The sequence below is a fragment of the Aedes aegypti genome, unplaced genomic scaffold (genome assembly GCF_002204515.2).
Source record: "Aedes aegypti strain LVP_AGWG unplaced genomic scaffold, AaegL5.0 Primary Assembly AGWG_AaegL5_hic_scaff_750_PBJ_arrow, whole genome shotgun sequence".
Lineage (NCBI taxonomy): Eukaryota > Metazoa > Arthropoda > Insecta > Diptera > Culicidae > Aedes > Aedes aegypti.
Window position 1 is genome coordinate 57712 of NW_018736438.1, and position 25327 is coordinate 83038.

General features: G+C 36.3%; 3 protein-coding genes across 3 annotated transcripts in view; all 3 read right to left on the reverse strand.

Moving 5' to 3' along the window:
• LOC110681356 (ADAMTS-like protein 1) overlaps positions 1–287 on the reverse strand; it is a 35539-nt gene extending 35252 nt beyond the window's left edge. Inside the window, exon 1 of the mRNA XM_021857105.1 lies at positions 158–287. Within this exon, the coding sequence (XP_021712797.1) occupies positions 158–258 (101 nt within the window). The 5' untranslated portion in view covers positions 259–287. The remainder of the gene's footprint in view (positions 1–157) is intronic.
• A 10-nt stretch (positions 288–297) lies between these two features.
• LOC110681355 (ADAMTS-like protein 1) overlaps positions 298–25327 on the reverse strand; it is a gene marked incomplete at its 5' end in the record, with an annotated part of 39638 nt that continues 14608 nt past the window's right edge. Inside the window, one exon of the mRNA XM_021857104.1 lies at positions 298–546. Within this exon, the coding sequence (XP_021712796.1) occupies positions 298–546 (249 nt within the window). The remainder of the gene's footprint in view (positions 547–25327) is intronic.
• LOC110681357 (glucose 1-dehydrogenase 3-like) lies at positions 21623–22430 on the reverse strand. The gene is given in 4 exon segments (XM_021857106.1): positions 21623–21936; positions 21994–22260; positions 22263–22379; positions 22382–22430. Coding segments are annotated over 4 exon segments (651 nt in total). The 3' UTR covers positions 21623–21718.

Sequence of the window (25327 nt, forward strand, 5' to 3'; positions counted from 1 at the left end):
AATGGGCTTCCCCTCGTATCGAAAGGTGGTTACCGATTTGGAATCACAAACCGAAACCCTAGCACCCTAGCAAGGGAATCAGAGTGGAAAATTAGAGTATGAAGAAAAGGATGCAATAGCGAAGCAAAAAAAAAATGTGGTAGATATTTCAACTTACGTTGCCTCACTGGGCACTCGTTGGGAAACAATTTTCTCCGCTTTCGGCAGTCGATCCTGTCGCAGCGGTTGGGCGTAGAAGGGTTGATCGTTGTACGTCATCAATGTGGGATCCCGTTCGGAATGGGAGAACTTTTTCCTTCAACTGCGACGCCACGTTGCTATCCAGCGAGGTTTGCACGGGTAAGGAGGCGATGGGGCAGGTGGTGGTGCAATTATGGCGGCAAGACCTGACGAAGCGGACGAATCTCCGATGCAGCCGATTCCGGTGGTACACTGCTGGCCGGTAGAGGGCTTGGTTTTGTGGTCGCACTGGTTGCTGAAGTGACCACTTGTATCCATGCACTCGACGCTTCGGATCTGGATTCCGCTTCCACACGATACGGAACACTGCAAAGATGAGAGCCGTGGTAATTAGGTTAGTGCCGTGTTATTTTTATTGGGAAATAAAATGGGACAGATATTTGATTCGTTTCGTTTATTTGCCGAAGTTGAAGTTTCCACAGTGAACAAAAATTGATCAAAGCTGAAAAAGAAGTATTGCTAAGGCCAAATGATTCAATGGTAGGCAGTGAACTCATAGACAGAACAGTTTAATGATCTGGGATTTTTTTTACTATTTCTTTATTTCAAATTCATTTTGTTAGACATATTTGGTGAAAACAGTTGGGTAATTAACGGCTTCGGCACCATTCGACTATTATCGGCAACCAAATTTCAAATGCCAAATACACAATAATTTTCTATCAAAACACACCAATGAAAACAGATGATTTCTTGTTGTGTCAGCTTCCCGCTGAAGAGTTTCCCGAGACTGAACAAACAATTTCGCCTGAGATACAGTGGCCCAATTTCATATTCGTACAGGATACTGTTTCCACATCAAGTTAGTAAAAAACTATTAAATGAAGTATTGAGCTACAAATAGTTTATTCACATTGAAGGTAACAGGTGTCATCTATTGTTTGCCAATCACAAAATGTTTCCATTTACATTCATCTTTGGATTAATAGAAAAGTATTGAATTGATGTCTAAAATTCACCCAATTCCATATTCGTACACCCACCAAAATTCATACGCACAACGTTCAAAACTAAATTTAGAAGCTCTATTTGATTACTGAAATGCTTTATTATGATGTTCAGATGTATGATATATGAAATTTAGGTAAAGTTAATGAGAAATGCCAGTTTTCCAATGATTTTTGCTATTAAATCCTATAAATCGAACAATAACGTTTATTTTTGTCATTGGATCCAATCTATAGATTATACTCGTAAGCTCTGATAGAAATTTAGTTGAAATATATATATAGTTTACAGAAATCATAAACAGTTTTTATCCCTTTTGAGTTCAGAAAATTGTTGTGCCATAAGTTCAAACTCTTCTTAAATGATATTTTTAATCAATGTAAACCAAATTTTCATTCTAAACAACAGGTAAATGTTAATTTTGAATTTGTCTGTAAAAATAATTTGAACTACGAACTTCGTTTTACAATAAAGTACCCTAAACCTCGCTGTACATACCTCCACATAATTGATGTCATCGTAATATTCAATTATCTTTGAAATAATATTCAAAGTATATTCAAAATAGCACCCTATTTTGCAATTTATTGATTTTATAAGAATAATACAAAATAACTTGAATGAGCAGAGAGCATTGATATACTATTTAATAGAATATATCCTGTTGTTTTCATCATTTTAAAAAACGTTTGTGTTGCGGTTATGGCAATAATATTTATTCTTTAAATCTCTATAATCATGTTTTGGTAGTAAAATGTAAATTAAAAATGATAATCACGCAATGCTTTGATAGGGACATTAACTATGGATTATGTATACACATTTAGCAGCCAAACATAAAGAAAATTGACTAAAATTTTTGGTTTTGTATTTGTTATAAATGTTATAATACCTAAGATTCAAAAGTATAAGTTGTCGATATCTACTCCTAACTACTCTAAAACTGATTATAATGTTTTGAAACTTGTGCAATATTCGCAGTTATCATTCTTGAGGAAGTGATGTTGAAAAAAAAAATGCAATTTATTGTTCGACTTACCGAATATTTTAGCGAAAAACATGGGAAAACTGGTATTTTTCTTAAATTTACTTTAGTTTCAAATATGTCCGCTTTTAAATTTTCCAAATGTATTCTACTGCATCTGAACAACACAACGAAGAGCTTAAGTAATCATCTAGTCCATTAAAAATTAGTTTTGAATGCTGTATATTTCCTTTTTGTTAGGTGTACGAATATGGAATTGGGTCAATTATAGACACAATCTCAATATTTTTCCATTATTCCAAAGATTTAAGCAAATGAATACAGTTTGTCATTGCCAAACAATAGATGACACCTATAACCTTCATTATTGATAAAGTATATCGAAGTCCATGCACCATTTAATAGATTTATAACCAACTTGATTTGAAAACAGTGCCCCGTAGGAAAATGAGATTGAGTCACTGTATCATCAATTCAAATGAACACGACTCAAAATGCGACTGATTTGGAGCTACTGAATAGATTCACCAGCAGCTCTTATGGGAAAGTTGCCGAAAAGAATAAGGCTGCCGATAATAGTCACACTGACAAAGAGATGTTCGAAGCGTTGTAAAAACGATTCCAAAAAGCTTTTAAAAAGTCTGGCGGTGTGAATCGGTAGAGGATTGAGCAGCGCATAAATGTAAACAGACAAACACGTAGTTTGTCTGCAGGTGTACAGGAAAACTACAAAAGAAGTGTAGCATCGGCTTAGACTGTCGAGAATACGTAAATTCTCGTACATTCTGTTTGGAAGTTGTTAATTATATTAAAAAAAATACACTACTAATAATAGATTCATCATATACGTCCATATTAGAAATCCACAAGATCTCTCTTTTTATTATCATGGTATAATCGCTTATCAAAGTGAATCCTGTGCCCTAACGACCCTCCCCATTAACAAACATCCCTCCCAGGAGTGTTGACCAGACCCATTTCCCCGAAATTCGAATTGTGAAGCCATGAACTGTTATAAACTTTTAGTTTTATTTTCGGGGAAATGAGTCTGAGCAACACTGCCTCCCAGTAAGATGCGTGAGGTAAACACAGATGAAGATGCGGAGGTAAACACAGTCTCTAAATAGCAAAGGTTACACACTAACATTCCTTACCCCAATTCCACGCCGGCGCCGTATTGACCGTATATAAATGGAGGCATTACATTATGCACACTGAATAAGATTATGACCCAACCCAAACTCTTACATGATACACCTGGGATGAACCCCAGAAGGTGAACTCAAACTTTTGCGCGATAACCTGAATTACTGTTTTATTGATTTTGATCAATTCTCAGATTTGTTCATCAAATTTTCGTGAGTGCTCTTCAAAGAATATAAGATTATGATTCCAATGACACGTTGATTAAAAGTTTTAATCAATCCAATGCTGAGAAAATAATTTTATTTTTTTTTCAGTCTTTTTTTCAATGTCACTACTCTGAGTAAAAATTTAGTAAACAAAATTCACGTTCAAGGATACTGTGAAGTATTGATATTTGGTTCGATACTTTTATCGATAAGATACATTTTAATGAAGCAAAAATTCATATATCACTACGGTTTGCTTTCCTTAAATTAAAATGAATACCGAAGATTATTGGTATTTTGCCCGATATGGACATCAATATATTTTTTAAGGTATTGGGAGAGAACGCTACAATTGTCTTCCAAATGTAAAGTGTAAGATATATCGAATAGAAATACCGTTATCCACCCATACCCGATATCCTTTGTAGCCACTCAGCGATGACTATCGCACAATGATCCACTTCTATACACAGAGGTGGCCAAAACTACCGGAAATGAATTTAGGTTTAAAATATTTTAGTACATATCTTAAAACATAACGTATTTTTTGCATCATTATATTGATTGATGATTTAAATTGTACTTAAATTTAAATTAATTCCCTCTAATTATATTTGGTCAAAAAATAAATAAATAATATTAAAATAAAGTACAACATTTATATATCAGTAATTGAATATTTTCCTAATGTTATGCAGCATCAGACAGCTGATGGTTCAAAACTTTTATCGCAAATGACGATGGAAAAATATTTGGATAAAGTTTTAGTAGGTACTGTTCATTATTAAACTTAAGTTATTTTGATATTTTACAAATTGAAACACAACTCGTGACTGGTGTTTAATTTTTATTCTTTAAACTCAATATTTTACAACTATTTCTACGATCTGTTTTACAATAAATTAATATAAATTATACACTCTTGAGACACATTTGGTTCAAGCTCGAAAAAATACAAACGTAATTTGTGATTTCAACCAAGCCTGATTGCATTTCTATTCAAATCTTGTACATTAAGGTTAAGTAGTCCGTTATTCGTTTTGCAACTCGCATTTTCAAAGTAATAAAACTCAATCTTCACAGTTAATATTGATCCAAAAAGGCATCACTGATATGCGCTCACATGTAGTAAGTATGACCATTTCCTCGTGACCATGTTACAGTATTCTATTTTTGCAGTGTTTAAGCATGTTATGGAAAATGACGTTACTTACTAAAATGGCCCCTGAAACCGAATATGAAGGCCAAACTCTTACAATACGTAAATATGTTAAGTTTTCCAAAAAAACAAAAACACCTTCAATCGCCAAATACGCCTACAAGTAAGAAATTATCTTAGAAATTCTTCATTCTTCATAGGCAGGGTCCATTTATTACGTAACGCTAAAATTGTCAATTTTCGATCCTCTTTCCCCCGTTCGTAACGCTTTTTTGTATTAAAAGTCTCAGTTTTTAGTACGAGCGTGACGCTTGAACCTTCTCCTTCAAGAGCGTTACGTGATTTGTGGACGGCATCATAGTAATTCGTAATGATGCTGTTTTGAAAATACTTATGAAAATTTTGACAACGGAATTGATTTCTTTTTGCAATGCCATAATTAGTAAAATGAATATGTAAAAGAAAAAGCACTATGCATGCATTAAAAATAATCGATAAATTATGATTTGAATTTTTTACTAGGAGGGACATTCCGATCAATGTTACCCTGGATTATGGTAGTTTTCTACAAATTTTTCCTCATTTCATCAAAAAATTCACCCTCGTTTGAAATCTTTTTACATGATTTTGGAAGCAAATTTAGTTGTTTCTTAGCATTGTATGCAATATATGTGATTAAAAAAAAAATGTCGACCAAATGATTCACTAAAACCAACTCAGAAACATGATTTTCTCATTATAAATTCCATATAATTCAAATTTTTCGATTTTTTTCGCTGGAAGTTACACTTTTACAATAAAGTAGATAAAGCATCTTGTTATACATACGAGTTGATCACATATTCTTTAATGAATGCAAATATTTTTTGTCATAAAAATCAATCAAAACTGTTGCTACAGTCGCCTCTCCACATCTCGATATCGAAGGGACCATCGAGATAGGGAGAGATCGACACAAAAAAAACAAATTTTAGATGAATACTAGATCGGAAAACACTCCGTTGCCAAGAAAGTAATACACAAACAGACGTCATTTTGCGCTCCTAATTTGTTTTTAATCCCAAAACTTCGGTCTAGTAACCTTCGATATGAGTCATATCGACATACGGAGAGAAAATTGAGAACGAAAAATCAACAGAAACACATCGAGATATGGAGATATCGAGACAAGGAGGATATCGAGATATGGAGAGTGAAAATGTATACGGACTGAAGGGACTTATGAAATCATCGGCATAGGGAGAGATATCGAGATGTAGAACATCGAGATGTGGAGAGTCGACTGTAACACCTTAAAAAAGTTTTAAAATGAGAGAAACCAGTTTCAGCTTTAGTATTTACGTTAAGTTTTTACAGTTTTGCAAAATAACTTTGTCAAAACCATTTTTTATTAAATGTGTTGAACACTATGTATAGAAACAACTTAATAAGTTACAGAAGCAATTAGAAAGATTTGAAATCGGTTGGGCATAGAGTATCATCGTACCTGCCATACGACATACGAATGCGAAAATGACAACTTTGACAAAGAAAGCTATCAGTTCATAATTGTGGAAGTGCTCATAAGAACACTACGCTGAGAAGCAGGCTCTGTCCCAGTGGGGACGTTAATGCCAAGAAGAAGAAGAAGAAGATGTTACAAGTTTTATATTTTTAAAACAAGAACTGACACTCAATGCTCATGTCTGTTAACAGTATTTTGTTTTCTGAAAGTTTAAAGCATGTTTTAGGTGATTTTTTTATTTAGCTGATATGAGTAACATTGATCACCCATGAAAACAACGTTCGATTATCTTGAAACTACTATGACTTACTAAAATCATGGTCTCTGTAGTCGAATATGAAGACGAAACTCTTACAAGTCGTTTACTTTTTGAGTTATTTCAAAATTAAAAACACCTTAAATTGTGAAATACGCCTAAGTGTATGCAATTCCCTAAGGAATTTCTGCATTCTTTAAAGTAATTTGTGAATCATGCTTAACTGAATATATTTATGAAAGTTTTGAAAATGGAACCGTTTGCAGCGATGTCATTTTCAGTTATTACTGCATTCCTTCTGCTCATATCGTTTTCAGAACTTATGTGAGATATGATTGTTAGAGCATGTCATTCATATTCATAAAAATCATTGTTTCCAAAAGTTGAAAAATTTACGCATAAATACAATTCATTTTTTGCAAAAACCTTATTGTTTATTAGCTTATGAATAGAAGGGAGGGAATCACCATTCATGCATTGAAAATATTTCATCGACAAATGTTGAATTGAACTTATCACGAGGAGGGTCATTGTGATCAATGTTGCCCCGCTGATCAATGTTACCCGGATTACGGTACTTCACTAAAGTTCACATTTTATCGCTTAAAAAATCACCTTCATTCATTTGAGCCACCTCTTAAACTTAATATATTTGGCTTTCGGTTTGTTTTTTTAAATGTGATTTGAATTTTGATGAGCGCAAGAATTTATGGTTTTGAGGACATTCGAAAAATAAACCGCACCCTAATAGTTACGCAGGTCCTTGTGACGCCACTGGCTTTCATGAAATTACTCAGAAATGAAGGCCAAAAAAACTCTTACTAGAGAATCATTCATAGAATCATTTTTATCAATTATATAATAGAGGACTGTTAGCCTCAAAGCATTTGACGGCTCAATGTTCTTGGTGTTTCGAGCATGTGACCTGTCTCACTAGGGCTATTCAATGGAAACATGTATGATCATTCAATCTCCCATACGTTCCTTACCGTCGTTATCACAAAAGTAGTGTTCTGTTAAATTTACAGCTGTACTTACTGTGATGTAAGTACAATCTTTTCATCCCATAGTGTAAACTCATTCTTCAAACCTATATCAAGAATGTTGCTGAAGATACAGATCCATTCATTTATTCATTTATTTAGTTAACATCTAGACAGATAACACTGAATCAACAATTTCACGCAACAATACTATGTTCGTGGCCGCATCTCTCCATCCTCGGTTCTGCCCCACGCTCGCCAAATCGATACGAACTTGATCCGCCCACCTAGCTCGCTGCGCTCCACGCCTTCTTGTACCAACCGGATCCGAAGCGAACACCATCTTTGCAGGGTTGCTGTCCGGCATTCTTACAACATGTCCTGGCCATCGTATCCTTCCAGCTTTGGGCACCTTCTGGATACTGGGTTCGCCGTAGAGTTGGGCGAGCTAAGGTTCATCCTTCGCCGCCACACACCGTTCTCCTGCACACCGCCGAAGATCGTCCTAAGCACCCGAAGTGCGAAGACTCCAAGTGCTTGCAGGTCCTCCTCGTGCATCATTCACGTTTCATGCCCGTAGAGGACTACCGGCCTTTGAACGTTTTGTACATGGTACATTTGGTGCGGGCGTGTATCTTTTTTGACCGCAGCTTCTTCTGGAGGCCATAGCAGACCCGACTTCCACTGATGATGCGCCTCCGTATTTCACGGCTAACGTTATTGTCAGCCGTCAGCAAGGATCCAAGGTAGACGAACTCGTCGACCACCTCGAAAGTATCCCCGTCTATCGTAACACTGCTACCTAGGCGAGCCCTGGTCGCGCTCCGGTCCCTCCAGCTAGCATGTACTTTGTCTTGGCCGCATTCACCATCAGTCCAACTTTTTGCTGCCTCGCGTTTCAGGCGGGTGTACAGGTCTGCCACCTTTTCAAATGTTCGGCCCGACGATGTCCATATCATCCGCGAATCAAACAAATTGACTGGATCTCGTAAAAATCGTACCCCGGCTGTTAAGCCCGGCTTCCGCATCCTGGTATTCACGACATTTTTGGAGGATTTGCCCGTACAGTAAAGATCTGGTCCGTTGTCGATCGGCCGTCAACGAAGCCGGCTTGACAACTTCCCACGAACTCGTTTACTACAGGTGACAGACGACGGAAGATGATCTGGGATAATACTTTGTAGGCCGCATTTAGAATGGTGATTGCTTGAAAGTTCTCACAATCTAACTTGTCGCCTTTCTTGTAGATGGGGCATATTACCCCTTCCTTCCACTCCTCCGGTAGCTGTTCTGTTTCCCAGATTGTGCCTATCAGCCGGTGCAGACAAATTGCCAGCCTTTCCGGACCCATCTGTATGAGTTCAGCTCTGATACCATCCTTACCGGCAGCTTTATTGTTCTTGAGCTGATGAATGGCATCCTTAACCTCCCTCAAAATGGGGGCTGGTTGGTTTCCATCCTCCGCAGTACTGAAGAAAGCATTTCATCCGTTGTCCCGTCCTTCATTGCCTGTACTCTCAGCGCCATTCAGGTGTTCGTCGAAGTGCTGCTTCCACCTTTCGATCACCTCACGCTCGTCCGTCAAAAGGTCCCCATCTTTATCCCTGCACATCTCGGCTCGGGCACAAAACCGTTGCAGGATGCGTTAAGCTCCTGATAGAACTCCTCCTGATGATACGCGTTTCTTGAGACCGGCACAGCTGTTCCATCTCCTCGCACTTCTCCAGGCGGCGTTTTTTCTCCTGAAAGAGGCGGGTCTGCTGTTGCCGTTTTCCATCTATAGCGTTCCATGTTCTGCCGGGTCTCTTGCTGCAGCATGACCGCCCGCGCTGTATTCTTCTCCTCTAAAACCTTCTGGCACTCCTCGTCGAACCAATCGTTCTGTTGACTCCGTCCCACGTGCCCGACTTTGCTCTCAGCTACATCGTTGATGGCTGCTTTACTGTTCTTCATTGTCCTCAAGAGGGGCTTCATCCAGCTAACCCTCTTCCCGGTAATGCAGCCTCAAGGTGCTTCGCGTATGCCGCTGCGACATCCGGTTGCTTAAACCGCTCTAGGTCATACCGGGGCGGCCGTCCGTACCGTACGTTTTTAACGATGGAGAGTTTTGGGCGCAGTTTGACCATCACCAGATAGTGGTCAGAGTCGATGTTAGCGCCACGATAGGTCCTGACGTCGGATAATGCCGGAGAAGTGCCGTCCATCAATCAGAACGTGGTCGATTTGCGATTCTGGTCTACTGTGGTGATCTCCAGGTGTATCGGTATGGAAGGCTGTGCTGGAAGTAGGTGCTACGAATGGCTATATTCTAGGAGGCGATGAAATCAATTAATCGTAGGCCGTTTTCGTTCGTCAGCTGGCGGGCGCTGAACTTTCCAATCGTCGGTCTGAATTCCTCCTCCTGGCCAACCTGAGCGATCTCCTATGATGATTTTGACGTCGTGGCTTGGGCAGCTGTCGTACTCGTGTTCGAGCAGCGCGGAAAAAGCATCTTTATCATCATCAGTGCTTCCGGAGTGAGGGCTGTGCACATTTATTATGCTGAAGTTGATGACCCGGCCTTTGAGCCTCAACTTGCACATTCTCTCATTGATCGGCCACCACCCGATCACGCGCCTCTGCATATCACCCATCACTATAAAAGCTGTTCCCAACTCACGTGTGTTGCCGCAGCTCTGATAGATGGTATGGTTACCTCTAAAGTTCGCACCATTGATCCCTTCCAACACACTTCCTGCAACGCTACGATGCCGAATCCGCGGTCCTTCAGCACGTCGGCGAGTATGCGTGTGCTTCCGATGAAGTTGAGAGATTTGCAGTTCCACGTACCGAGCTTCCAATCGCTACGCTAGTCCCTTTCCGTCGCTGCGGTCTTCGCCGATTGTCCCGGCTCGTATTCTCTCGTTGATTATTCGTTGCTTGATTTTTTACGGCTAGCTTGGAGGACCATTCCCCCTAAATGTTCGGTGGACCATAGTACACAGTTTAGCTTAGAGTCCTTCTCTGGCACTCGGACGATGATCAGCCGCCCCTGACATGGGGATCAGACGCTGTTGTAAGCCGCTCCTAACAAGGAGTACAGACGCTCAAGGTTTGCAGAAGCAAAAGCAAAAGCAAACCCCCCTTCCCTGTCAGCATACGATCAAAGTTCCCACCGGGGTTGGTGTCCGATCTTCTCTAAGGTTACTCGTACCTCGGCCAGTACCGCGAGGAGGTAGGGATAGGAGTTGCTGGGCAAGAGGCTAAGGACCGCACAGAGGGGTCTATTTTATTCCTTCAGGTACGCGAGGTACCAATGGTACGCCATGCCCAGCCATTTACCAACCAAGAGCGATACAAATCCCGTTTGAGCTAATTTTGTATGGGATTTTTGTAGATGCATGCAGAGCTATAATCCCATATGAAGCAAAATAATGGCAAACAAACTCACGAATATCTCTTCTCCTCTCCGTCGGATTGAATTACTCTCCTCAGCAAATTACTCTATTATAGTTTTTAGAATGAGTTTTCATTATGGGATGATAAGATTGTACTTGCAGTCTAGTACTACCATGTTTAGAACCTTTTTCAAAATTTAACCATAGCGATTTAAAAAAAAATCCCAGAACACTATTTTTATGGTTACGATGGGAAGAAAGATGTGGAAGATTGCATTTTCAAGCTTTTTTAGATTTTGAATCGCCCTACTGTCTCACACACAAAAAGAGTGAATAATCACTCAGGTTCTTTGTAGTTACCAAAATAACTCAAGAATAAAAAAAAAAACTAGTTATGTTTTTGTACCAAACTATGTATTTAAAAACATTTACAAAACTCCCCAAACTTCCCAGATTACCAAAATTTGACCGGATATTAACCAAAGAATTTACGAAAAGGATTTCGTTAAATACCTCTGAAAAATAGAACCAGTAATTCTGTCAAAGACTCATCTTGGAATCCATTCAAACATAACATAAAGAAAACACAATTGTTGCCTAGATCATTTTTTTAGTGAAATTCCTGGTTGAATCCTTTCAAATGAGTCATTGTAGACAATCTGTGTACAAATTTGGGAGAATTGAAAAAAAAATCATAGATGATTTTCTGCAAGAGTTTTTAAAGGGATTCCAAAGAAATTTTGTAGGTATAGCTTCCATAGATTAGAAGCGCTTTAATTTGGCGAACTTCATTTACCTCGTTTGCTAAAATTTCAATGAAATAGTTAGTTTCAAAATTAGACAAGTGGAATTTCTCTAGCAATATGATTCAAACAGCAAAAAATGTCACAAAAACTTTTGGCAAACAAAAATTTCAAAAAATCCATTCTAGAACCACGGTGCTTCTAAATCATCCCCATTACCACCATTAAACTTTCGCGCTCACGGCCATACCAGAGTAGAGAGATTTAATTTACGGCAAAACGGCAGGACTTCGAGCGCTTCCCATCCCTCCTCTCCAATATGCTGATGTCCCTAATCGAGTTGTCGCCATCGCTGATAAAGTTTGGTTATTTTTGGTTCGCATAACTTTTCCCTCTACGGTTCGCTGTCCTAGGAAACTCCTGGTGGTCGGTTGGCTCCACGTCGCGTTCGCTCATGTATATTCCATAAATCAATAAATTTTCACATTCACACCAAATTATTCAGATTCAACAAAACGATAGCCTATCGCAGTCATTTATGTTCGGCGGTACAAGTTGTTTCCCATTGCCCCTCCATAGCTTCCTACTCACTAGTAGTGGAAGGCAGTAGTGGGAATTTGTCTTGAGTCTGCTGAGCCATAAATTTATCGTCCGAAATTTAAATAAAGTCATAAAGATTTTTTATGAATGTCATTATGGTCCTGCTGCATTCGGAAGGCTGCGCAGTGGACTATCAAACCAATCGTTGTTTACAGAACATATAGAGCGAGAGAGCGCGCGCCAGCAATGAATTGTAGATTGGGTTCTGGCGGGTTGTATACACGATTAAGTAGGGAACAATAGGGAAATCTATGATATTTTAAGAGTTTTTAAAGAGCAGCCATTAGGGTTAAAAAGCAGGCCAGCAGTGAAATGGTCCAAATGCTATAAAATTGTCGCCTTGTAAGCTGGCTTTCAGAGCAATCTCTGTCTTTAATTGCAACCATGCACTTCGTGTTACACAAATTATCAAGTTGCCCTTAAGGTGAAGATGAATCAAAGCCAAACCTCAAATTTTCAAGAGCTCAAATCTGGAGAACCAAACATCCGTTTAAGCTGGAAACTTAATCGATTGGTAACTAGCTGGTGGTGAAAATTTGAAGTTTGGCTTCGATTCATCTTCACTTTAATTCATCTTGCATATATTAGCATGCTGTTGTATAGCTGTGTTTCTGTACAAACGGTTGAATTATCGAGCTAGAGGTTATTTCGAATCTCCCTCTTCAGAAAACAAAATCCTTTACGATAGCACTGCAATCTATACCAAACGGGGCCATGTTGTCCTAAAAGTACGCATTTCTCCCCTTGATCCCCTAAAACCGACCAAACTATAGTGTGAATGAGATAGTTCGCTCACTACATGGCTACATTCGGCTGAGTGGTCGTTTGGTTTGCGAGCAAGCATTCCTACAGGAGCAGCAAACGAACGAACGCCGAAACAATTGGGAGGCTGGATAGTGGTGTAGCATAAATAAAGTATGTGACTTTGTCCTTGTTGATTTGTATACAGCTGAAGTGCAGTACAGCTCGCTCGAAGTGGTGAAATAGCAGCGGCCGCATTTCGAAAGCGGTGAATTTTCAACAGCCCGGTTCCCGGTAGGGCTGTTTTCTCTGTGACGAAAAAGTTTCACAAACAACATCTGCACTCTGCAGTGGAGAGCTTGTTCGACACGATAAAGTTAATAGTTTCGATCGAGTGACGGGTGGAAAGTTGGTTTCAGTTAGAAATATATGAATAGATTGAACGATAGTGGAAAATTATGAAATATTGGAGTACTATAAATGAGGAAAAGGCCTTGAGTCTGTTGAAGCAGTTGAATATTGCATTTTTATTTATATTTTCCTTGTAGAAGTTGTAAATTTCAAAATTCTATTTCATATGCACTATTCCAAATATTATTACATGCAATTCTTATAGACGTTCTTTAGCCGGTCTTAGCCGATTGGTTAGAGTCCGCGGCTACGAAGCAAAGTCATGCTGAAGGTGTCTAGATTCGATTCCCGGTAGGTCCAAGATCTTTTTGTAATGGAAATTTCCTTAACTTCCCTGGGCATAGAGTATAATCGTTCTTGTCACACGATATACGAATACTAAAATCGCAACTTTGGCAAAGAAAGTCCTCAGTTAATGAAGATTGGACTCGGAAAAAATGAGACACTTTGTTTGGGTGTAACTTTTTACCGCGTGGGTAAGAATTCATGAAATTTTGAGTAATACTAGTTTGGAGTGTTATGTTTAGCGGCCAAAAACCGAAAATGGAATACCCAGAGAAAGCGCCGAAGATAAGGCAGTATTTTAAGAATAACCAGAACCTTTCCACCCGAAACGTGGCCAAAAAGGTCAATTCGTCGAAGTGGTTCGTCCAGCAGACCATGAAGCGGGCTAGTCTACGTGTTTTTAAGGTCAGAAGGCCCCAAACCAGACTGACAAGCAAAACACGGTGGCCAAATTGCGTGCGCGGAAGCTGTACCGTAAGTGGCGTCATATTTGGATCATCCCCTAGACAACGCTGGTAAAATTTTTGTTTTGCAGATCGCAGGATGGCGTCATCGGCAAAGTTGTTTTCCTATTTTCCTTAACGTGAGCATATTGCCCCCAGTCCTCCTACTAACTACATTTAAAAAATGAAACGTCCCGCTTGAGTTATGCTTATATGCTGCATATATCTGGGCGTCTGATCCAGTGCATTTGTAAGGTTCAAATTGGCACTTTACTACAGCGTGGCATTACGTTCGCTCGAATTTGAATTCAAACGGCTGTTTTGGAGTTATGGGTGGGGTGCCCAACGAGTTGATTAAAGTTTAGGTCCTTCAATAAGCTTTTTAAGGACAAATTTAACGTATTTTTTACATTTAATACAAACTATGACAGTGCACAGTTGGCTAACGATGATATTTTTTGATTTTTGGTTATTTATTGCCCTAAAATATGACCTTGAAAATCGCACACAATTGCAACGAAAACAACGAAAAACTTGTTATACGTTTTTTACGATTTTCTAGAGAAAAGCTCATTAAATATAGGGTTTCAAGGCTAGTAATGGACCCCTTAGTAGCTGAAATTCATTCTCGACACTTTTCCGCAATGATATCTCAGACGGATATACGATTTGTAGGAATGTAACAACAAGTTCAATATTTTTACTTCATAGTAGGGTAACTGGTGGTAAAACGCGCTCTCTAAGGAAGGAAGCGTTTTTAGCTATCAAGAACGTTATTATAAGCTTTTTTTCGTTTCATTATCTCATAGACAAACATGTTTTCTATCAAATAGTAGAAACAGCCATCCATTTTGTCGTTAGTTGTTCGCGCGCACGCATGCGCAATAATGCTTGCAAATACGTCGCATACATAAGGGCGTTTGATCTGATGTTATTGTTTGATTAATGTAACGCTGATTCGAAAAATGTGCATTTGTAAGGTTCAAATTGGAACGTTACTACAGTTTGGCATTACGTTTGCTGGAATTTAATTCAAACGGCTGGTTCAATGTTATGAAATAGGAGTGGCCGTTTTGCCCCTCGAGTTGATTAAAGTTTAAGTTTTCAATACGCTTTTTAAAGATAATTTCGACACTTTTTTCGCATGGAATGTGAACTATTGGAGTGCACAAGTCGATTCTCGGTGATAGTTTTAACAGTTTGGTTTTTTATCGGCCTGAAAATGGCCTATAAAATAACACAAATTACAACGAAAACAGCAAAAAAAAGTTTTCGAGTTTTTCACGATTTTTTCCAGGAAAAAACTTAAAAATATGTATAGAGAAGCATTTTGCCAATACATTTTCCATCGAATTGAAAAACAGCGTCCCAAAGCACGTCGTTTCTTCCAAACAAGGGTGGCGCGTTTTACCCCAACGGTGCATTTTACACCAGTTACCCTACGCCTATGAAACTTACAAAATCATTCGATTTTTCCAGCGAACTGTTGTCCGAATTGCCTATTATGGACCCTCCCGGAATGTTTACAAATTTGACGTTTCCTATTTGGATCCTCCATTTGATTCCTATGTAATCCGGCTCGCTGCGACGTGTCTATTATGGACTCACCTGGAAATGCGTATTATGGACCCTCTTGTGTGGTTTCATTTACAAAACTGCTCCAATATCTGTATTCATGCATCTCAACCAAATATTTTGCCTGAAATTCCTTATTCGTATTGACTCTCTATTTGGAGATGAATTCTAGAACACATCGTACATCCAAATTGGAGTGGCAAATTACTCCCACTTCCCCTACGAACGAAATAACAGAATTTTTCACTCACTTCTTCAAGTCAGTTCCCAGATATTTTGGAATACGTTCTCTAGATAGAGATTGCTTTCGAAATCGTTCCTTTGAAAAATTTGTTTTTATTGGATTGGAATCCTAAATTGAAATTATGCGTAATTTCAAGCTGCATAGCAAATTTTTGAGGTTTTTTGCAATAATTGGTACATAATTTTTTTTTTCGTTTTCAATGCCGGAATTGGTTTCTGATATAGTTTCCAAAAGAGCTCCATTTGTGAAATTTTATTTATTTCAATATTGTATTGCTCTATTGAGTGAATTTACAATTTCCTTTTGCAGATCCTGCTGTATATTTTTCAAAGCAGGATCACTAGTGCGTTTTACGATCACGAGTTTAAGAGCATCTTCTATAATCACGGATTTGAGTTTTGAGAGTATTGTCAATATCAAGTTTTATTTGCAAAGAAATTTTACATCAAGATTACTATCAATGTTTGTTTGATATGTATTTCAGTTGGCTCGTAAATAATTGGAAGTGTAGCTGATAGGAGTGAGAATCGCTTCATGGGAATTTTAAATGTAACTTGATCAGCATCAAAGTCAGCGTGAGTAACCAGTTGGCTTTATAGCTCATCATAAGCAATTCAATTTAAAATAAGGAATAGAACAAATTATCTTATTCTGAAGTTATTAAAACATCTAATGCATTTTCGTCCAATAATATTTTTGAACCATTAACTCAAAGGTTGATATTGAGGATTCAAATGAGGAACACAATTTTGTGAATCATCCTACTATCAAAAGAAAATAATAATAAAACAAACAATCAAACAAATATTTTGGATCCTCAACCATCAACATCTTATGAAAAAAAAATTCCTTCAATTAATTTATCAAAATCTCAAAACATTCCTGGTTTTCAGAAATTAATCAAGATTATTTGGGAACAAAAATGATGATATTAAAAAGACTACCAATAATTCTCATGTTCAAAACGATGATGGGGGTAGTATTTTGAAAATTTAGAAAATATTATAAAATTTTGGGTTTTAATGATTTTTGGAAAAAATTGATAAAGAAATGTTAACCATTGTAGTTAGTTTACTAGAGAAATTGAATTCTTATGGACCCCTCATTAGATCCTTATTTTGTTCCTAATGGCTCAAATCAAAAATAGTAGTTTGAATTTTTTTACAATGGGATTGCAGAAGTGTTATTCCAAAATTGAAAGACTGAAAGCTTTGATAGTCAATAATGATATTGATATATTTTGTTTGAATGAAACATGGTTAGTGCAACTAAATTTTTTAGAATTCCTTCTTTTAAAATAATTCGAAAGGATCGTAATATAGCATATGGAGGTGTAAGGATCGGAATTCGTCAGAATATTGAATTTAAATTTTTAAATTTTCGTTGGACTCACCAATTGAATATGTTGCTATTACTGTCAAACATAATGGAATAGAATTTTCGATTTTATGTTTATATATTCCTTCCCAAGCAAGTTTTTCATTATTAGATTTGAAAACAATTCTAAATAATATACCTTCTCCATTTTACATACTTGGTGATCTTAATGCTCATAACTTGGCTTGGGGTAGTGAGTTTTCTGATGGCAGAGGTTCATAATCATGGATCTGATTGATTAGTTGAATTTAAATATTCTGAATGATGACTCATTCACTAGAATAGCAGTTTCCCCCTGCTCATCATTCATGCATTGATTTATCATTGTGTTCAAGTAGTTTGGCCTTAAAATCAACTTGTAGAATTATAGATGATCCAAATGGTAGTGATCATTTACCTATTCAAATTTCTATTCATTTTCCTCTTCGTGATCAACATGACCAAGAACCATTTGTTCCTGATTTAACAAAAATATTGATTGGTCCAAATTTTCAGATTTAATTTCTACTGCTCTAATCAATTTCGATTATTCACTTTCTCCTCTTCAAAATTATAACAGGTTTTCAGTCATTTTAATAGATTGTTTACAAAAATCTCAGACTAAAAAAATATTTTTGGGGCCAACCAAAAGAAGACATAATTCTTTTTGGTGGGATCATGATTGTACTGTTGCACTTAAAAATAAATCTGAAGCCTTTAAAAAAAATCGTAATTCAGGTACTAGGAACAATTATATTTTTTATCGTAAAACTGAAGCCCAGTTTACACGAATTGTTAAGTTTAAAAAAAGGAATTATTGGAAAACTTTTATTGAAAATCTTGATTCAGAAACGTCATTAAATAAATTATGGTCTGTTGCTAGAAATTTAAGGAACTATAATATTCCTTCTACCTCTGTTTGGAATATTCTGAAAATTGGATAGATCAATTTTCTTCGAAAATTTGTCCTGATTTTGTTCCTACTCCCATCATATTTAAAACTTATCAATTGTACAATTATAACCCTGATCTTTGTAATGAATTTTCAATTGAGGAAATGGAATTAGCATTATCTGTTACTACAAATACTGCTGCAGGTATTGACAATATAAAATTTATTGTGCTAAAAAAATTACCTACTGATGGTAAATTACAATTACTACTATGCCTATATAATTCATTTTCGTTTCAGAACATTTTTCCTTCTGAATGGCGATTCATAAAAGTAATTAGTTTACTTAAACCTGATAAGAATACTTCATTAGTGGAATGTAGAAGACCTATTAGTTTATTATCATGTCTTCGTAAACTAATCGCTGAGAAAAATAATATATTTTCATCATCTCAATATGGGTTTAGAAAAGATCGCGGAACTAGAGATTGTATTGCTCTTCTAGCTTCACATATTGAATTATCGTTCAATAAAAACAAGATGTAGTTTTTACTTTTCTTGACGTTTCTGGTGCATATGATTCAGTTCTTATTGATTTACTTTTCAACAAATTGAATGATTGTAAAATTTCAATCATTATCTCCAATTTCTTATGTAATTTGTTTTCCTTCAAAATAATGCATTTTTTGCATAATGGGTCTTCTAGAATGTCATTTCTGTTAATGGTCATAGCAGAGAAGTTATTCGTCATTTTATGCAAAATTGTTTAGATAATCTTCACTCATGGGCACATAATAATGGTTTTACTTTTCAGTTCGAAAAACAAAATTCATATTCTCGTAAACATTCTTCAGTAAATATTGATTTGTATCTTAGTAATCAACAAATTGAACAAATTATTGATTATAAATATCTTGGTCTATGGTTCGATTCGAAATTAAAGTGGAATAGTCAGATTAAATATATTCAAAAATTTGCTCGAAGAGAATAAATTTCGAATGATAAATGGAACATGGTGGGGTGCACATCCTTATGACATGATCACACTCTATAAAACAACTATTCGTTCATTAATGGAATATGGTTGTTTTACTTTTGGGAGTGCTGCACAAATACATTTTTCTAAACTGGAAAAAATACAATTTCGTTGTTTGAGAATTTGTTTAAATTTGATGAATTCTACGCATACTAAATCTATTGAAGTCCTTGCTGGTATTATTCCACTCAAATATCGCTTCCATGAATTGAATTGCAAATTTTTGATGCATTGTTTTTCAATGGATCATCCTTTAATTGGTACACTAAAATCTTTGTTTGAAATCAATCCTTCTAATAGAATATTGAAATCATATATCTATTGTTCTAGAGAAAATATTTTATCAAATGTTTCTCCACATTTTATGGATATAGCATAGATGCTCATTCTTTTCAACCATGTGTGGATTTATCTTTACATGAAGTATTAAAACAAATTTCTAATCATGCTCGTTCCCGTTATGCCAATTTATTATTTAAACGTAAATTTATTGGGGTAGACAATGATCAGATTTTTTTACCGATGGATCTTTACTTGAAAATATAAGCAAGGGTTGGAGTGTTTAATTTTCATTTTGGTTCATTTTTATAAATTAGAATCTCCTTGTTAAATTTTAAACAGCTGAATTAACAGCTATATATTTTACATGCAAATTGATTGAGAATTATTCACCAAATATATTTATGGTGTGCTCAGATAGCCTTAGTTGTCTTCAAGCTCTTGAATTGCATTAGTTTTAATTTTCAAACCCATCATATTGTTCTATCAATTAAAGGGTTATTAAATGATTTATATTCTAAAGGATTTATAATTAAATTTGTTTTGGTTCCAGCTCATTGCAATTTTTATGGTAATGAACAAGCTGATTTATTGGCAAAATTGGGGGGTTTTCCGTGGAATAAATTTATAATTGTGATATTTATTATTCGGAATATTTTAACTAATTTGAAAAAATATTCTATGAATGATTGACAATTTCTTGGAATACAAGTGACAAAGGTCGATATTTTTATTTCATATGTCCGAAGATAAAAATATTTCCTTGGTTTCGCAGTCTTCCTGTTGGACGTAATTTTATTTGATCCTATTCTAGACTAATGTCAAATCATAACATTTGTAAGTAATCATTTATATCGCATGAATTATCACAGATTCAAATATTTGTGAATGTAATAAATCATATGAAAGACAGTATACCATATCGTTTTTGAATGTTCTAGTTTTAAATTGCATCTAGAGAAAAATTCCTTGATAGAATAAGCAGTTTAAGTCATGATATTCCTGTGTCAGTTCGGGATATTCTGGGAAATAATTCACTTCCTGTCATGAGAATTTTATACAAATATTTGAATGAAATTTCGTATCGTGTATGATACTGCTCGTTTGTTTTTTTTTTCTTTGATATTATTTTCAGAAACATCAAGTTTGGTACTCATCCATCTAATCGATTGGCTTCTGAATGCGTGCTAGTGAATATTCGTGATGACTGAACTTGGAAAACTTTGGCTCCGCTATGGATCGATTCCGGGAGAGCCCGGCCCCTTAATAAATATTATTCTATAACGTTATTCGAAAAAATAAAGAGGTTTTGTACCTTTTGAGAAAGATTTCATTAGAATATCACTCAAAGGGGCTTTCCTCTTTCAAAATTAATGAGTTAAAAATAAATAAATAAATAAATAAATAACCAGTTGGCTGCACAGGTGACTAGAGTTGGTAAAGACCAAATCAATCATAGAAGGGTTTCTATAAAAGGAAAAAACTAGTAGGGCTATCAGGGTATTGAATTAAGAAATATTCTGATGAGCACTCATCAAAAACTTGACTTATTGCGAGTCAATTTCCGCAATTCAGTATGAAGCAAAATAACTTACTGGCAAGTGAATTGAAAAGGCAAATATAGCTGCCTATATTTACCAAATTGTGTTTGAACAGAAACACCCAAAGATTCAGCAGCTTTGGTTTCCAATGACGAAAAAAGTTGATGGTTTATACGTCTATGAATGAGGATAGCAGCTTCATCAAGTCGATCATTACGATACAAAATAATTTGGATTTCTTTTGAGTTAGTTTCAAATAGGTTTCAGTAATAACTGCTATATGTATTTTATTAGCTGTTAGAAAATAATCAGCTCGTCCTCTTTACGATTCAGTGAAGAAGCATTCCAATTAGAACCATAAAAAAATGATATATGGATCTAGTAGTGAAACGTAATCTAATGACAATATTATTAATATTTTTACACAAACTTGGACTGCTTCATTTGATTCAATTGTTCAGTTAAAAAATCAAAACCAGCGGAGACAAAACCCATCGTTTACACTAATGAATGTTCAAGCTTAACCGCTAGTGCTTTAAGGGGATCTTTCGCATAGTTCATTTGTTGTTCATAATCCGTTTGTTTTTGGTATGCTTTTTAAGTTTAATATTTTATTATATGATTAATTATTTCACATCCATCCATCCATCCATTTCAAATACCCATCTAGAATCAAGTTTTTAAAATATGACTGTCATTCAAGTTTTGCATAAGATAGATGTGTAATTCTCATTTGAGTAACACAGCCTCCACTAAATCACAACGCACTCAAATTGGACCCATGATGGTCCTTCCGCCATCAACGCTAAGACACGTTCCTGTGATGAAACTGGCCGAATCCGTCGCCAGGAATGCTATGGCTTCTGCCACTTCCCTGGGTTGTCCGATCCGTCCGAGGGCATGGGTTTTTTCGCTGTGCTTCACAAAAGCAGCATATTGTGCGGGACTCATACCCTCTCGATTTTGAAAGTCGGTTGCAATGACCGCTGAAAAAATCAATGTTTGAAATATTTCATGATTGATAAAAAACAATGTCTCGGTACCTGGATTGACTGAATTCACCCGGACCTGCTTCGGTGCAAGTTTAAGAGCAATCACTCTTGTGAATTGATCCAACGCGGCTTTTGAAATGCAGTAAGCCAATGAGTTGGGAAACGGCTTGAGTCTAGTGATGCTCGATACGTTAACGATGTTTCCTTTGCTTTTGATTAGATGGGGTACGGCTAGTATCGTCAGATGATAAGCTCCTCTCAAATTGGTATTCAGCATGTCATCCAGTTGATCCAGACTAGTGGTTTCGATACTCCCCTACCAGCGTTGTTTACCAGCACGTCTAGTTTGCCAAATTTTTTGATGGTCTCTTCAATTACACGGACGTTGTCTTCCTGTTTTGTCACGTCGGCCACCAAAATCAGAGGTTTCTGTTTCCAACACATTCGGCTCCACATTTCTTCAAACTTTCGACATTCCTACCGGTCATGACCACTATAGCGATATTGCTATAGGAATTAAGTCTGGGAAATAACACAGCGTAACAAAAATGACACTTTCGCGTGTCTCAAGGATCAAATTATGTGTTTCTAGTAGATTTTGGGTCGCTGAATCTGATGCCGTTCTCAGAAATGTTCCAGCACGTCACAATTTTTAGCTACAGATCGCCAAAGTTGTATAAAACACTGGTTTTATTGATGTTTACATAAAATTTAAAGTATGATTTATCAAACTTTTTTGTGATATTGTCTACCAAACATGCTAAATAGGACTTGAACTTTCTATTTAGATGCAAATCAGTTGAAATTTTACGATAAAATTAAGGTTAAATCGATTTTTTTCAACATGTTTGCAGCCTTCATATAAAATTCTTCGTTTCTCTATATGCATAATACAATACATTTCTGAACCACCAAAAATAACATTTTACCATCGAAAATATTATGAACTTCGTTGATAATTATTGTACTATACATAAAGTTTTAATTTTGTGACAAATTGAGCAAACAAATTGCCGTACAAGTTGGAAAACTTGCATGCAAGTTGGCTGAAACAGTCAAATTTTGCATTTACATCAGTCAATATCTCAAAAACTAGACGTGCCATGATATTTCTGAAAACGGCAATGGACTCAGCAACCCTTAATTTAGTAAATAGCGGTATTTTGGTTCTTGAGACACAACCGTGTTCCGCAGTGTAATTAGCTCATAGGTTATAGTATTCCTCAAACTTTTTGGACTATCGTCTCCTGAGCGTCAACATTTTTTAAAGAACTAGTGTTTCGAGAGCCGCGTCCGATACCTTTCGTTTTTCTTAGCACGCTGAGCGAAATTAATTCAATGGCTCTTAGTAAATGACTGTGGAATAGGGTGTGACATAATTTTCGAAAGTTCTTCTTTTTCTTATTGGCATAACGTCCCCACTGACACAGATCCTGCTTCTCAGCTCAGAAGGCTAAAAAACATGATATTTACCGTTTATATGTATTATTAATGTGTTCAAACTTTTAATCTTAATATTTTTGGCTAAAATTCTACGGTTTATTTTTTTTTATGTGATTGAATTAAGAAGAGTACACGAATTTTTAGTTTTGAGAACATTCGAAAAATAATAACAACAAAGCTGAGAAGCAGGTTCTATCTCTGTTGGAACGTAACACCAAAAAGAAGAAGAATAATTGACATTAACTAGTTATTATGATATTTCGGTGCATTTTTTATTTTTTTTCTGCATTAATGAGCGATCACTCCTTCAGCCATCGTAAGCACCATGCCACTCGTGCTGTGTATGAAAAGTGAGCCTTTAAAGGGTACGTGTACTCATTACACGCATGCGATCGGTCTTGGTTTAATAACCGTAGTAAACGCAATTTCAGGAAAGTATCATTTATCGAAGCTTTCATTATTTAAGGATCACACCATACGAGATTTTCACGTTTGTTTGTCTGGATTACATGAAAAAACTTACTGCTTGTTTTAGACAGATGAGGGTAAAATGGTCAGTAGCCCTATTTAAGTGCCAGACAACTAAGACACTTGCAAATAGCAGCGTCGTTATCAAGTGAATCTTGTAGACATGACTTCCGTAGATTTATCACCCATAGAAGTGGCGGATCTTGAGAAGATTACACTGATATTCACATGAATATACAGTGACGGACATAACTTTCAGATAATCACATTCACATTCAGTGTTAGGCGAATTGCATTGTTTTCTGTAATACAGTTTTGTGCTTAAAATTTTATTTTGCCAATAACGTATTCCACGCTTATGCTAGAATAAGGGCGTATGCAACATAATCGATTTCTTTTTGTCGATTTTCTCTTCCGTAAATGATAGTGTCCAGTTGCATGTTTTAAGTAACTTTTCCACACCAGGACATTACATCGCTGCCTTGCATTCTGAGATGAAAATGTTCAATGAAACTTGCATCTTGTCACCTTAATTCACGAAAAGAAAGTATCAATGAAGAGAAAAGATTAATAATGTTATCATATAATTGATTTTTGCCATCTTGCTGTGAATTTTAATTTTGATCTTTCTTTTATTCTTCTATGGTAGTGTTGCCAGCTACATAAGTATTTGATCATCGATGAACTTTGGTGTATATACGCTATCTTTATCTTCAAATTTTTATTTCCCATTTAATACCCTCATATAATAGGCTTTTTTGATGACATTCGAACAGTGTTGGCATACAAACCCGGAATTTGAAAAAGTACTTAAACGATGCTCCAACTTTGCCGGAAACTTTGGGTACCGTTAAACGCGGTATCTTCAATATGGCGGGTAACATTAATAGTGTTGAACCAACAACATACTAAAGGAAATAGCATAATTTCTGTTAAATAAACGAAACCCCGAATTCAATACCGCCAGAGTTTGTATTCATTGACAGATACACATATTCCGACCTCAACTGTAAGGCCATCTTCGGTGTCGTGTACTTTACTCGACTAGCAGAATTAAATGGTATAGTAATAAATTAGGTTTTTCGTTTACATATTAAAAGGTATTCCACTAAATAGAACCTTTGAGGCTTCATATTCAAATATGGAAAATAAGTGAGATTTTTGCATTTTTGAAACGCTCACAAAAATCTTCTCTACGTCCACTATTTGATGTAGTTAGACTGAACTCGTCACTTATCCTTGATAGCCTACACATCAAAAATATCTTAGATTTACACGTAACGTAATTTTAGCCTCAATAATGCAAAGCCATTTCTCATGTATTATTCAATGATAAAACCTATAAACACATCTATTATATCCAACATTGTTACAAAAATCCTTAATATTGAACGCGAAACGTCTTCTCTCGAAGAATTTTGCATGCAAAACGGCTCGGTTTACATGATTTTCACGCTGAAAAAGCCATCGATCC